Source organism: Eschscholzia californica, unplaced genomic scaffold (assembly GCF_041429995.1).
Source record: "Eschscholzia californica isolate CP2 unplaced genomic scaffold, dmEscCali1.0.p SCAF_2, whole genome shotgun sequence".
NCBI lineage: Eukaryota > Viridiplantae > Streptophyta > Magnoliopsida > Ranunculales > Papaveraceae > Eschscholzia > Eschscholzia californica.
Window position 1 is genome coordinate 46,780,069 of NW_028238309.1, and position 14,727 is coordinate 46,794,795.

Here is a 14,727-nt window from a genome sequence, read left to right on the forward strand (position 1 = left end):
GATTTTTTTCTACGTCTCATTTTTACATTGGATGTATATATATATATATATATATATATATATATATATATATGAGAAAGAAAACATTTTTCTATCTTCTCATATTTTCATAAGAGTTAACAACGACTAATATTTAAAATTTAGCTCTTAAATTAATATAACTTTCGTTTTAATCTTAACTATTAGTTTGAGCGGCTTAGATTTAAAACGAACCCTTTAAATTTCTAACAAAAAGTTTTAGATCTTCAAAGTTTTAATAAAAAGATTCTGGAACTTAATGATCTAGCACTTTAATGTCCCAGGTTTTTAAAAGTTTCAAAACTTAAAAGTTTCTGAACCTTTAAAGTTTTAAACATATAAGAGCCCAAACTCTTAAAAGTTTTGAGATCTTTGGGGATTTGGAACAAAAAAGATCTAGGAAAAAAGTCTTAACAAATAACAGGCCTAAAAGCTTTTTGATAAAGATCTTAATGCAATTTTCATTAATCATATTCGTTTTCCTTTTGATCTTTCATCAAACTTTAGAAACTAATCAGTGATTGTTCTTGCTAACAATAAGTTTCAGTGATGTATACCAGTATACCAGAAAGTTTAGGTAATATGAGCAGTTTGAATGAGATTATCTTGATGCATAATGGATTTAGGTTTTGTTTACCAAGTGAGATTGGATTATTGAAGAATGTGGGGAGATTTGCTGTTTGGACCCCCTTTCGTATAATCGATTTGCTGTTTGGATCCCCTTTTTCCAGTGTTGCACTTTGGACTCCCATTTTCAAAAATTATGTTAAATATAACATTTCATGAGGAAAAAAAAAAAAATACTATTTTACCCTTTACTTAACCTAACCCAACCTATCTTATTTTCCCGGCTTTTCTTCAAATTTTTCTTACTACTTCCTTACTCTGTGAGCTGCAAAACTAATCATGCCCCTGGTTTCCTATCTTCTCTATCTACAATCTTTAATGGGCATCCTTTTCTTCCTTTAATAACCCTCTTGGCATATTAGATTTAGACTGTTAAGTAACTCTTACTTCATCAGGGAATCTTTAGCATCTCGTTTAAATTTCTTAAAGTTTTTTTTTCTTCTCATCTCATTCATCATCTTAATCTTGTTCAATCTGTACTTAATTGATTTTATCCAATCTTCCATGGAAGTTCTTCTTCGTTTTCCTTTGTTGTGGCCCAAGAAAATGCCTCCTTCATACTTTCCTCCTAGGAGGGAGAGTACAAGAGATCAATGGTGGTATGCGTCTTCGATTGATTGGACAACTGCAAATGGTCATTATGATTTAGTTCGCAACTTTCTTCATCCTGACACAAATATCCTAATCAGACTTACTTCACTATGGTGAGTTCGTCGCTTAAAAACAGTTTGGGACGATGAAGATCAGTTCGATAATGTTGTTGGATGTCGTTCTCAAGTTGCTTGAAAACTCCTTCATGAATGTGTGAATAAAAGAGGAAGAAAATTAGTCGGTCGACGACCTTAGCCGGTGAAGACGATGAGGTGGCGAGAAGATGAGGTGGCAGAGAGAGGTGCTGAGATGGAGGAGACAGAAGTGATGACTAGTTAACGGAGTTTTAACGGTAACTGAAAAAGGGGCCATCTGGGTATTCTCGATAAAGTAGGGGGCTAGGCAAGAAGCTGGTCATAAAGTTGGGGACTATTTGGAAAATAACCCAAAATAAAATTAGCTTTATTTTTTAGCAAAAAATAAAGGCCAGCGCTTTGGGGAAAGCTAAATAGTTTCTGGGGTGTGAAATTTTAAAGGGAATATGTAGAATTTTAGAGATTTTCTGGAGAAATAAAAAAAACACTCCACATCACCTCAATCTATCTCCACCTCACCTCACTCTCTCTCCACCTCACCTCTTTGTCTTCTCCGATTTGGTCACCGGCCGGAAAATTTTCCGGCCGGCGGCCATTAAAAAAAAAATATATATTTTTTTTCACTCTCTCTCTCTAGAAACTCCGACGAAGGGGTTTCCCTTCGCCGGAGTCCCGGTCTGTTGAAGAACAGACCGGAACTGGTCTGTTCTTCAACAGACTGATCTGGCCTGTTGAAGTTTCTAGAGAGAGAGAGTGAATTTTTTTTTTTTTTTAATGGTTGCCGGCAGGAAAATTTTCCGGCCGGCGACCTAATCGGAGAAGATAGAGGTAAGATGGAGAGAGAGTGAGGTGAGGTGGAGAAGTATTTTGCTTTCCCCCTAAATAAAATTGTCAAACAAAATTGACCAATTTTTGACCAAGTCTTCACACCCCGGAAACTTTTTAGCTTTCCCCAAAGCGCTGGCCAAAATAAATATGTTTTCGTAGTTAATCTTGTAAGTGCTATGGCATTTGTTTCCATCACTTCCAAGTGATATTCACTTATTAAGTGAAAAAACAAATTGCCTACAATTGCCGGTCCGCACTTATTAAGTGAAAATCAAAAATCAAATAAGTCTTATTCTCGGAATTTTTTTCAATTAGGTCCAACATTTTGATCCAAATAAACATTTCCCTTCTCATCAAAAAAAAAAAAAAAAACATTTCCCAGTTTCCATTATAAAATCCCGCACCGCCCCTCTTTGCCTCTCCCTCCGCGTTCGGCAAAACCCTAATTTTTGTTCCCATCTCTTCAGAACTTTATCACTATCTTCTGGATCTCTATAATCTTCAACCGAAATCGTAGTTTCTCTCTCCACCAGTAGGTTTTTTCGAAGATGTCTAGTGCTTTGGACATGTCACTAGATGATCTGATCAAGAACAACAAGAAATCTGGAGGAGGAGGAGATAGAGGAGGAAGCAGAGGTAGAGGACGAGGTTCAGGTCCTGGTCCTGCTCGTCGATTTCCAAATCGCGGTCTGAACAGAACAACCCCTTACTCAACGGGAAAGGTGTGAAATTAGGGTTTCCGATCTGTTTGATAAAAAAAAAAATCTCGTTTCATAATTTGTAAAGTACGTTTGCCGTTTTTGTTACGAAATTTCTTCTTCAATCTCTCATGGAGTCTTTTGGTTCACGAAACAGCCGGTTCAGGCACCAGATTCAGCGTGGCAGCATGATATGTTTTCAGATCAAGCCGCTGCTTATTCAGCTTCCCGCGGTGGTGGTGTTGGTGGTGGTGGTCGAGCTTCTGGTATCGAAACAGGCACCAAGCTCTACATTTCTAACCTAGAATATGGAGTTTCTAACGAGGATATCAAGGTTCAGCACTTTCACCGACTAATAATTTTATCTTAATACGTATTTGATCTAAATCTTTATAGTATTTGAGATATATGCTTGTATGAATCGATAAGCACAATTCAGTGTTTCAGAAGCAAAATAATAAATCTGGTGTTGACACTGAATATTTGGAAGCTTAGATAGTTCTTGAGATTTAGATTTCCTAATCCAGCCTTTGGGGTTTTGACACTTTTTGGGTAGCCCATTGTTAGTTCTTATTATGTTAATATCCAGCTTGAAAAATTGTTGGAGTTATAGCTAAAATCTTGTTTATATGATGTCCTTGACCAAATCACTGTAGTGGTCATTGGCTTCTTTCGTAGTTACTTGCTTCATTTATCTTGGGAAAACCTGAATAATCATTTTGAGGATGAGTTGAAATTTTGATTTTAACTTGTAGTGAGCTATTTGCAGGAACTGTTTTCGGAGGTTGGTGACCTGAAACGATATTCTATCCACTACGATAGGAGCGGAAGATCAAAGGTATCACACTAAATTTTGCTATAGTTGTTCCTGCACAATATATTTTCCTTATGTAACTATATTAAAAAAGATATTAATTGTATAGGGAACGGCGGAAGTGGTATTTTCTCGGCGATCTGATGCTGCTGCAGCTTTGAAGAGATACAACAATGTTCAGCTTGATGGAAAACCGATGAAAATAGAGATTGTTGGAACTAATATTGTGACTCCTGCTGCTAGGCCTCCTACAAATGGTCTTGGAAATCCTAGTGGTGCACCGAGAAGGTAGTCACTTGTACGCGAACTGTGATTATTTGAGTCGGCTGTATTGGTCCTTCTGAATGCTTGCCTACTTGTTTGTTATGCTATTTTTGTTTATTAGGAACATAGAATTAGGATGTCATTTAGCTTTTGAAAATTTCATTAATTACTCACCTGTGAAAACTTGATGATCTCAACGCCGCACCTGAAGGTTTATGCATCACCTTTGCCCTGTCCCATCATTCTCTTAGTTTTGCATGAGGTGATCACACAGAGTAGTGTCTATATTTTCAGAAGGAAAGGAAAAAAGAGTTGGAGAGGGGGTTAGTTGTATTGATGGAGAATTGATGTGGTTTTGGCATGATTCGTTCGACCAACATCGGTACATACCTTTAAAGTTATTCCCATGTGATGAAATATCAAATACAAATAATCTCTGCTATCAGTGCGAAGCAAGTGTACAAATATCTTTTTCGATGAAATTGTCATGCATGGGTTTCATTCATTTACGTAGTAACATCTATGGTCCAAATATCCTTTATTTTGATACTTGTGTTATATGTGCATGAAATGTTTTATCTAAGAAAACTAGAATAACGACTACAAAATAATCTAGCTTTATTATCTTATAATTATTTTGGCCATGAATCTGATTGAACTCTCTGACCTGTTTACTGAAATCCAACAACAGCGTACAAGGAAGGGTTGGACCCGTAAGACCTCGTGGTGGCGGTGCAGCTGGAGGTCGTGGTTTTGCAAGGGGAGGCCGTGGACGGGGCAGAGGTCGAAGTGAGCCGGTGTCTGCAGATGCTCTTGATGCTGACTTAGAAAAGTATCATACAGAATCAATGCAAATCAACTAAGAACATTCATTTCTTGCTTTACTAGTCGATTTATAGGTTTTCTACCTATATGACAGACAGCCAGATGCTATCCCCCTAAATATTTGTGTATTTCTAAATTTACCAAGTTGTGGCACTCCTTTAAGGTTGTTAGAGAGAGAAGAATGTTTGAAGTCCTCTTGTTTTGAACTTGACAAGTTGTGGTCAAGTCTGCTTGTTATTTAGAGATTGTACTTTATTTGACTGATCTCAGACTGAGTCATTCTGGATTATCCATTAGTCTCTTGTTTATTGCTTTGTTTTTATTTGGTAATCGGGGCCTGATGAAAAGAGCGGAATCCTGCAACCTTTAACTACACATGAAAGATCCGAGTGTGGGAGTCGCCTGGCATTACTGGGCATTTGAAAGCCCGATTGAGGTAATGTTCTCTTTTTACCCAACTCTGTAAATGATGATGATGGTGTTGTTCTGTTTCTTGGTTTATATAGTTGACAGTTTTCTATGAAATTATTGGTTATTGTTCTTGGTAATATGTGACTATCATCCGGGTTACTTTTGTCTCAAGTTAGTAACTTGTTAAATGACATGGAGAAACAGGTGATAACAAGATGAGAGGGTTAGACAAGTAGTATCAGAGTCTTTTACCACTTGGATCTACAAAAGGGCTCTATATGGTGAATTAAGTACTAAGGCACTTCATCTGTGGTAAAAACATCGATAGATGCAACTGAATTTTCAGCGTGTTTGGTAGAATTAGGCGAATGGAGCATAACAGTTATTTTTCTGCACTTAAACCAGTTTTGTTAATGGGTGATGGCAGATTGTGACCCAAAAGAGACTGGTAGTTGCAAAAAACGTGAGTATTGTAATGGCAAAAGAAGCCAAGGGGGCGAAAATTATACAGAAGGTAACAAGGAACTTAAAAATCACTTGTATTTTCTGCCTATAAACTAGTGGCTTTGTCTTCATCTTAGACAATGCTGCTTTCTCTCCGGATTCTAGCTCTGGGGACAAATTATTGTTTCTTTTTTATTATTGTCCGAAAAATACTAGTGTTGGAAATATATGTGTAGTTATTGTTTGATTTTATTAGTCTTGAGGGGACTGTTAATTTTGTCTTGAATAAATTGTTGTCTCTCTTTAACAAACTGTTTTTTGTCCTTACAAATTGTTTTGTTCTGAACACACAGGTGATTGTTCATTGTTTTTTTCATTGTTTTCTCTTTTTATTCTTTAGCAAACAAAAGTAAAGAGCATCACAAAAATATTTAACAAATATTAGATATCAATATAAATAGATCAAAATTTGTAAAAGATATTATTCTAATTAAGAATAGGGCACTGCGAAAAACAGTTCCCAAAATATTATAAGGGGCAGGACTTTTCTTCACTCAACTAATCTGGGTAAAATTCACCTCCATGTGAGAGAAACTGGAGCGAGCAGGCAACCTTCCAAAAGTTGGAATTTTATTTTTATTTTCAACGATCTATCTTTTATATGGTTGTTCCCCGCATTGAAGTTCTTCAAAGAACTTTCTGGTGGGGAAAATCTAATTCGATTCGTACCATTAACTGGTCTGCTATTTGTCTTCCCAAAAAATTGGGAGGTCTTGGATTTCGTTTTCCGGCTCTTGACAACCATGCTTTTCTGAGCAAGTTAGTTTGGCGCCTTATCAAAGATCCTGGCTCTCCTTGGGCAAATATTCTTAAAGCGAAATACTTCACCAAAGATCATAAACCTAAGAAGGCTAAGAATCATCACTCGTGGTTCTGGAAATCCATCTCCAAACATGTTGACAAAGTTACCAATTTAACGTTCTGGGATGTTAATAAAGGTACCAATATTAACATATGGTATGATTATTGAATCATCATCTCCCTCCTATATGTAACACCACTAATAGTAACCTCACAAAGGTTTCTCAACTTATTATCAATAACCATTGGAATACGACTATAATAACTCAATGCTTTAATGATGATATATGTAACACTATTTTGAGCATAAACTTACAGGAACAAATGGATGATATTGCACGATGGACGCTTACCAAATCAGGTAAATTTACCATTAAATCCATGTATTATTATTTACGTACTAAACATTATGACTATGAGACTAAGGAATGGATCTTCATTTGGAATCTACCTATTCAACCAAAAATCAAACTATTCATTTGGAAATGTTGTACGAACAGCTTACCAGTTCGCGGTAAAATTGGGCAGTTTATTGGCCATAACTTTGACTGTGTTTACTGTCGATCCCCTGAAACTTTGATTCATGCACTTTTACATTGTGATCTGGCTACAGTGGTATGGTTTCATTTTAATATCATTTCAGGCAACATTTCTAATCTTATTGACTGGATTATTTCATGGAAAGATATTGATGAGCAGATTAGTGGTCTTTTCGCTAATATACTTTGGCAGATTTGGAAAGCGAGGTGTGATAGATGCTTCTCTAATGCTAAGATTCTACCCATGATGGTTATTGATCAAGTCAATAGCACACCGAACCTCCTCAAGCATCCTTTGCCTTCTCAACCAATTGAAAGGAATATCCAATGGTCTCCTCCGAAAGCTCCTTACATTAAGATCAACGTCGACGCCTCTTTTCTGGATGGAAAAGAAATAGCGGGGATTGGATGTATCATGTACGATGACCAAGCCAACTTTCTCGCTGCCTCGGCATGTAATTATAGAGGTCAAAATGCAGAAGAATGTGAATGCTGGGCAATTGTCAAAGCTCTCCAATGGTCGACATCAAAGAATATTGATTATCTTCATATTGAAAGTGACAATAGTAATATTGTACAAACTCTCAACAGAGAACATGCAGATATTAGTTGGCAAGCAGGCAAGCTCATTGACAAAATGCGTCAACTTGAAGGAAATTTCATCAAAGTTATATACACTCACATCAATAGGTCCGGAAATGCAAAAGCTGATATCTTAGCTAAATGGAGTCGCAGGAATATGGGTACCTGGATATGGCGGGCTCTATCGGATCTCCCAGAATCTTTACTTTCGTTTTTTAGATAGGCTCTGTGGTTTTGTTTAGTTTTTCTCTCAACAAAAAAAAAAAAAAAAATCTTTCATATGGTTGTTTTATTTAAAATCGAGTCGGGCATAGGAGCAAGTTACTTGTGCATATGAGCAAGTTATTTTTGTGCTCTTTCAACAAAAAAAAGTTGTTGTTTTGGTGCTTTTATATGGCTGTTTTGTTTACAAATCAACTTGTGCATACGAGCAAGTTATTTTTGTGTAGTATGTTAGTATTTCATTTGATGAGCTCGTGCTGATTTATTGGAAATTGAGTCTAAGCTAGTATACTAACCCGAAGGTGGGGTTTTCTAATCTATAGCAACATTAGGATAAGCTGCCTTCTAAGACAGGTAAACGAGTTGATTAGATTCTCATATATTTAGTAGCCTTTAACCTTTACATATTTCCCCTCCCACTTTAAGGAGATTAATTCATGAAATGGACTGGACTACAAGGGCAAAATAAATTTTTTTTAAATTTGATAGGACGGTAAGTTACTTCCATCTTCCATCTCAAGTTCCTTCATAGGGAACCCGATGAGCTCTATGCTGATGAGGCCTACACAACGAATCTGGCAGATTTGAAGATAAGGTAAAAGCAAAAAAGAGTTTCATAGTTGCAGATGAATATGAAATTTTTAATGAGATTCAGTAGTAAATCTAACTGTACACAAGAACTAAGTCATGAAAGCAGATTACATGGAATTTCAGATAAGAGAACCGTAAGTGCTCTTACTTTACGTATTTACACTAAGGGTGAACATGGACAATGCTAGCAGAGTTAGGGATGGATTAACTCACCACCCCATCAACGTTCTTCTCACTTTATTAACAATCTGACTTCTTGATTGACTATTTGCCAATGGGAGCTCAATACTTTCATCTAAGAGGAACCTGTAAACTTCCCATTCTCGATCGGATGTCGAATGCCTTCCAATATCAGCCTGCAAAGAGAACATATGACTAGTCTTTAGAGGTTTCGGAGCCTTTAAAGGATTCAAACATTGAAAAATCATGTTCCCTTACCGAGAAGATGCAGATTCCGAGCAACTTAAGAGCAAGTGTGACATCGTAGAACACACGGGGTCTTCCATGTCCGGATATCTCTACTGGATTAGCAACCAAGAGTTCGGTATCAGGGCCACGATTGGTGATAATTACTCGTAAAGGATGGAGCATTTCCACTTTCATTCGGAAACAAAGAGAGTTTTGCTTCTCAGAATCTATAAGCTTTTTCCCATCTTTTTGCTGGATGAATAGGTCGATATCACGGTAACCTTGGTTGCTGGTTGAGAATCGACCATAAGCTATCTGAGAATTAAGAAGAGATTGAATAAATTATACTATAAGTAGAAGAAATTTAGTGAAAAATGTACAAGGTTAGGTACTTTTCATTCACATGGTCTAGGATCAAGCCAAACCACAGTTAAAACTAGAAGCTGGTTCAACTAATACCATAATCTGATCAGAGGGAATTGCCCCAACTTAGGGGGGGTCAATTAGGCTGGTCTGGCCTACCTAAGCTCGGCACAAGCAGGCTATGAGCCAGATTAGAGCCGCCTGATAACCGCAAGAGGTCGAACCGGTCTCACTGCCAAAATAGGTCGGGAAGCCCAACGACCGAAAGTGGTCGGCCCTGTAAGTGCTGTTCGGTAGCCAGGAGTCCAGGACAACAGTAAAAACCTAATCTATCTAAACTTTAATGTCTACAAGATACATGAGAGAGATAGAGGCCACTAATCAATCATCAAGCGAAAACGACAGTTCAAGATATGGAAAAGCACCTGAATATTGCAGTCCTTCAAAGTTCTCATAATGTCATAAAGCAGACCCTTTTGATCAACACAGTGTATTTGAAGCAATGTATGAGCGTGGCTTAAGGAATTATCGACTGTTATACTTGGCTCCTTTAGTTTCGTCAAATCTGAAGTTAAAGCATGTAAAAGGTTTTCCTTGTCTGATACCTCACAGCAGAACAATTCTTCAGCAACTGTTGGTGGAACGGAAGAGACCCCTTGTTGAAGAGTTTCATATTCAGGCCCTGATAACTGAAGATCACAGCTTATGCATGAATCTCCTAAGACACCATACAGACTTTGACATGTATCGTCTTGCCTCCTTTTTGTATGTAAAAGCTCCCTGATATGAATAAAAACGTTTGGGTATGAGATCATTTACCTTTTGTGCAATCAACTTAGATTAGTTAACAACAACTAGATAAAACTTTGAGCATTTTAAACCTCAGAGAACATTGCAACTCTGACAACAGATGAAATGCTTATACTGAGAGCCGGTATGTGTCATTCGCTTCCACAATAACCCCAGATAATAACAAGCCCTCAAACCAGAAAATTACTTGAACTGGTTAGGTTGGATCTGTATTTTGTAGAATAGGATCGTAGAATATATCCATGGGAATGATTCTAAAGGAAAAAAAAGGTAGCCATTTTTTTTTCTTTTTTAACTAGATCGGAGCACAACCAAATGAAGACTCATGCAATAACTAGACCTCATAGCTACAACTGTATAAAGACGAGATAATATAGGCCCTAGAGTATATATGTGACTCGGCACATTCTTTAGTCTTACAAGTCACAAAAGTTGAACCACTTTGACGAGCAATTCTTTAAAATGAATGTGACTTGATATAGGCAATCTTGATAGATTAAACTCACATGTTATCTGTGACGAAGAACATGTCCATGACTCTATCATCTGGGGTTGTCATGACTTTTACTCTTTGGATTGTAAGCTCGAGCTCAGTGAGAACTTTTGTAACATCTATAGCAAACCCACAATGTATTAGCACCTCACAAGAGCAAAAAATTTCGAAACAAAATACAGTAGTAACCAAAAAAACTCATAACTACCATGTAGCAATCCCTTTCGATCGACACAACAAAATTTCAATAGGTAAACTTGTGAAGTCGATGACTGACTAGATTGTGGGTAGAAGTAGAATGAAGCTGAAGTTGATGGGCAAACCGATATAAGGCGATCCTTTAAACTAGCCCATCTCACATTAATTGATGAAAAATGAGGAACTACCCATAGCACCACATAACACCATTTCCCATCAGTTGAAACATCTATACACCAAAAATTGAATCAAAACAAGGAAAAGTAAGCATCAACAAAACCAGTGTTATTTGCTGAAATCAAATATGAGTTGAAAAGGTGACTACTTTAGGACTAATTAAGAAACCCCAAAACATCAACTGAAAGGAACATACAAAATTTGAATCAAACAGTAAGAACTCAACTAAACCCTAAAAATTTGGAATTGAACAGCATACACCAAATTGGAAAGTTTGTAAGCTTGGGAAATTTGACAAAACTTACCTCCCCTTGTGATAGAGAGACCATATTCAAGGATAATTCGACAGAGATCGCACCCAAGTCCAGTTTTATCAGGACAGTTAACAGTGATCACGTAAGGGTCTCCTAGATTCTTACCCTTTTGGATTAACACCACATCGTCGCTCGAAAAACCCATATCGTAAAAGGCCGCCGGAAAGTCAGAATCAGTCTTGCCGGACGCCAGATCTTGAGCTGAGAAGTACTACTTTCTCGAGTCTGGAATGAACTTTTTTTTTGTTAAGGAGTCTGGAATGAACTTGGGAGAGGAAAAGAGAGGGAACAGTGTGGATAAAGTAGAGTGAGAAATGCACAAGTGGTTGGTTTGTTTGGTGTACCAACAATTAGGAAGGTGACTGTATTATCATGCTACGTCAGTCTCCATGTTAGTGCATATTATTGGCCTTTTTTTTTTGTTTCTCGAATTCCCGAATTCGATATCAAGAAACCAACTTGATATCTCATAAAAAAGAAACCAACTTGATAACCACTCTGACTAATTGATACGAAAAACTTTTGTTAAAACATTAGTCTCTCTAACTTTCGTCTTCCTCGTCAGTTTACCAGTAACCAACGAGTCGACAACCGCGCAGCCCACCACTAACTCATCTTCCTTTATCTTCCTCTAGACTTTTCTTTATTGAGAGAAAAGCGTAATGAGATGTGGAGAGGAAAGAAAAAGTTGAGCGAAGGTGACACGAGAGTGTTAAGCTTGTGATCATCCAACTCAAAATTAATTGGCGATGAGTGGAGAAGACCTAAACATTATATTCTTGGTTGGATGATCGCCTTCTCTCATGTGGGACTATTCTCACACGCCTACTTAAGTGTGTCTTTCTTTGAGTCTAAGATGTGTTCTTTTTCTTTTTAGGTGACGTGGAACACGCTTGGCTTTTAAACATATCACATGTAGGTTTAACTCTCGTACCATGTTAAATTCACGATTATATATAATGGGATATAGGTGAACATGAAATAAAGAACAAGGTAAAATATTTAACGAGGTTCAGTCGAATATTCACGACCTACATCGTCGGATAAAGCCACAATGGTTACATACTTTATTACTCAAAATTGTGGTGATTCGTTACAGTAACCAAGGGCAGAGCTATATGGAGACTATCTCCTGCTGCAGCCAGGGATAGATTTCGAATATTTTGATAAAAGTGGGTAAGACTTTCAATAGGAATTAGGCAATTCATTTGGTCTTACTTAGGGATGTTCGCGCACAAGGTCAGAGTTCGAGTCTCCTCTACTGATTTTAATATTTTTAATTTTGTGATCCTCCTTTACACCCACATCTAGACACTTATATTCTAGGGTTAAGATTTAAACAGTTGAATTGTTAGGGTTAGCTCTTATTAATACCTTGTCACGTATTTGCTTCTTCGTTTCAACTTTTTATCCATGGTTTTGTTTTTTTGTTGCAATTTGAACAATGATTTTGGAGAGAGAGAGAGGCATAGAGTCAGAAACTAAAGAGAGTGAAGAAGAGATGATGATCATTTAGATGACAAAGAAGGATTAGTACTGATCTCTTTCATTCCATTTCTCTGGCTCGTTATCACTTAGTTTTGAAAGAACAAATCAAATAAAAACTACAATAATCACTGAAAAAATAACCATGTTGTCTTTTTTTCTTTGTTGCAACAATAACCATGTTGTCTAAGAACAATTTGTTTTTTCTTTTATTTTCAATGCATTTTCTCAAATGTATCAGCGTAGATCTCCCACATCAGTGTAAATCTCGATAGATTTGTTGTGGTCTCTAACAGGAACATTTATTGAGAATGCATTTTCTCAATATAAAATTTAATCTGCTAAATCTGAAATGCTTATAACTTGAGTTCGGAATAACCAGACCGTCAATGGGCCATTTGATTTCGTCCACAATTTTTGGCTAGCCAGGCCTAGGTTTCATTCCTGGCTCCGCCCTTGACAGTGACCGAATAGTAATCGAATGGTGTAATTCCTAGATCTCTCTGTTATTTACAGAGAAATTAAGGTTTAGGGATTCCTAGTTTCCCCTACCTAAACTAGGAAACAATATAAAATCTATCTAATATTACTATTAGATAGTTACAAGAGATATCTTAAATCAGTAATGTTGTTTTGGGGCGAATGCAGTGCTGTAGCGACCCAATTAAGAGGAGACGAGTGGCTCAACTCTATCACTTTTTCAAATTTCTAGAATATCAAAGTTTGATCCATGAAACTAGCGAGTTTATAGATAAACCCCTCTGCCCGAATCAGATATAGACCGCTGAACCTCTCAATGGCCCAGATCATAAATGAAAAGCTGAAGATTTCTTCGCCCCTCCCTCTCGATACAACTGATGAAAGCTGAGTAAAAATGTTTTTTATTTTATTTTATCTCCATAGAATTTGGGACCCTGTAGGGATATATCTGGGACAACTCCCTTATTATATAGATAATATTATAGGTATTCAATGGTAGAATTATATAGGTGAGTTAGAGAGAGAAACAAACTACACACATGACACATAACACATTAATACTAACACATTACAATTACGCCAATTAATGTTAAATTTGGGGCAGAACAGAACAATGTTCTATAACATTTGTTCAACTTTTTTGGTAAGATGATAATGTATATAATTTTGGGAGAGAACAGAACAATGTTCAATAACATTGGTCGAAAACATGTTACAATTTTCAACATTTGGTCTTCATTTCCTCAAGCTACTACCATGTCCAACTTACCAGCCACTTCCCTGCTATTGATTCTCATTTTATCTCTTTCATAGACACAATCCCAACTCTTCTCAAAGGTAGAGTCATGTGATAACTCTATTTGGGTCTCAACAATTTCTCTCCGCTATAACCTGACGACAAGAATCATTGTGAGTTTAAATAGATGTGGAATGTTCACATCCATTCAACAAGTTATTGATCATATATGTCCTCTGAATCCCAACATGACTTTAGTAATGATAAACTCGGAAATTTATAGGTATCTTTTTATTTTCAATCAATAAGTTTAAGCATGTTTTGAAAATGAAAAGGTACCGATAAATAAAAAGATACCTATAATGTAATCAATTTTAAAAAATTTACCTGTCTTCATAAGTGGATATCAAATTAAGAACTTCTTCACATAATACTCATCTTATCTTAAAGGTTGTCCGATTGAACCTATGATATCTGCAACTATTGCTTTATGTGAATATTATGCTTACCATTTTTTTTTCACCCAAAAGCTCTCAAGGGTATAAGAAAAATAATTGATAACTAGTATTACTTGACTAGGAGATATACGATATATTATATATATATATAAAATATTTTGGGTGTTCAATGGTAGAATTATATAGGTGAATTAGAAAGAGAAACAAACTACACACATGACTCATAACACATTAACACATGACACATAGCACATCAACACATGATATATTGTTCATTACAATTAAATCAGTTAATGTCAAATATTAAAAATGTTTTTAGGATTGACCCAAGTTGAAGGACGTAAGAGTATAAGAGTCTTAGAGAGAAAAAGAGAGAAGAAGTACGACAATACCTA

At 36.5% G+C, this 14,727-nt stretch overlaps 2 protein-coding genes across 2 annotated transcripts; one reads left to right on the top strand and one right to left on the bottom strand.

Annotated features, from left to right (window-relative positions):
• The first annotated feature begins 2,410 nt into the window (after window positions 1–2,410).
• Window positions 2,411–5,068, top strand: LOC147558432 (THO complex subunit 4A-like). The gene is made up of 5 exons (XM_086660096.1): window positions 2,411–2,881; window positions 3,015–3,191; window positions 3,627–3,695; window positions 3,781–3,959; window positions 4,627–5,068. The coding sequence occupies exons 1-5, from the start codon at window positions 2,708–2,710 to the stop codon at window positions 4,796–4,798; spliced, it is 771 nt and encodes a 256-aa protein (XP_086516222.1). The 5' UTR covers window positions 2,411–2,707; the 3' UTR covers window positions 4,799–5,068.
• Window positions 5,069–8,439: 3,371 nt separating this feature from the next.
• On the bottom strand, window positions 8,440–11,567 carry LOC147558433 (ACT domain-containing protein ACR9-like). Its single transcript, XM_086660082.1, has 6 exons — window positions 11,165–11,567; window positions 10,693–10,911; window positions 10,498–10,603; window positions 9,607–9,961; window positions 8,849–9,133; window positions 8,440–8,766 (listed from the first exon to the last, which is right to left on the bottom strand). The coding sequence occupies exons 1-6, from the start codon at window positions 11,316–11,318 to the stop codon at window positions 8,620–8,622; spliced, it is 1,266 nt and encodes a 421-aa protein (XP_086516208.1). The 5' UTR covers window positions 11,319–11,567; the 3' UTR covers window positions 8,440–8,619.
• Window positions 11,568–14,727: the final 3,160 nt, after the last annotated feature.

Excerpts from the sequence above, each read along its gene's own strand:
- LOC147558432 (XM_086660096.1), top strand. The coding sequence starts at position 2,708 with ATGTCTAGTGCTTTGGACATGTCACTAGATGATCTGATCAAGAACAAC. Across the intron at positions 2,882-3,014 it reads CCCCTTACTCAACGGGAAAG|CCGGTTCAGGCACCAGATTC; the intron begins GTGTGAAATTAG and ends TTCACGAAACAG. Across the intron at positions 3,696-3,780 it reads ATAGGAGCGGAAGATCAAAG|GGAACGGCGGAAGTGGTATT; the intron begins GTATCACACTAA and ends TTAATTGTATAG.
- LOC147558433 (XM_086660082.1), bottom strand. The coding sequence starts at position 11,318 with ATGGGTTTTTCGAGCGACGATGTGGTGTTAATCCAAAAGGGTAAGAAT. Across the intron at positions 10,912-11,164 it reads TCTCTCTATCACAAGGGGAG|ATGTTTCAACTGATGGGAAA; the intron begins GTAAGTTTTGTC and ends TTTGGTGTATAG. Across the intron at positions 8,767-8,848 it reads TCGGAATCTGCATCTTCTCG|GCTGATATTGGAAGGCATTC; the intron begins GTAAGGGAACAT and ends TTCTCTTTGCAG.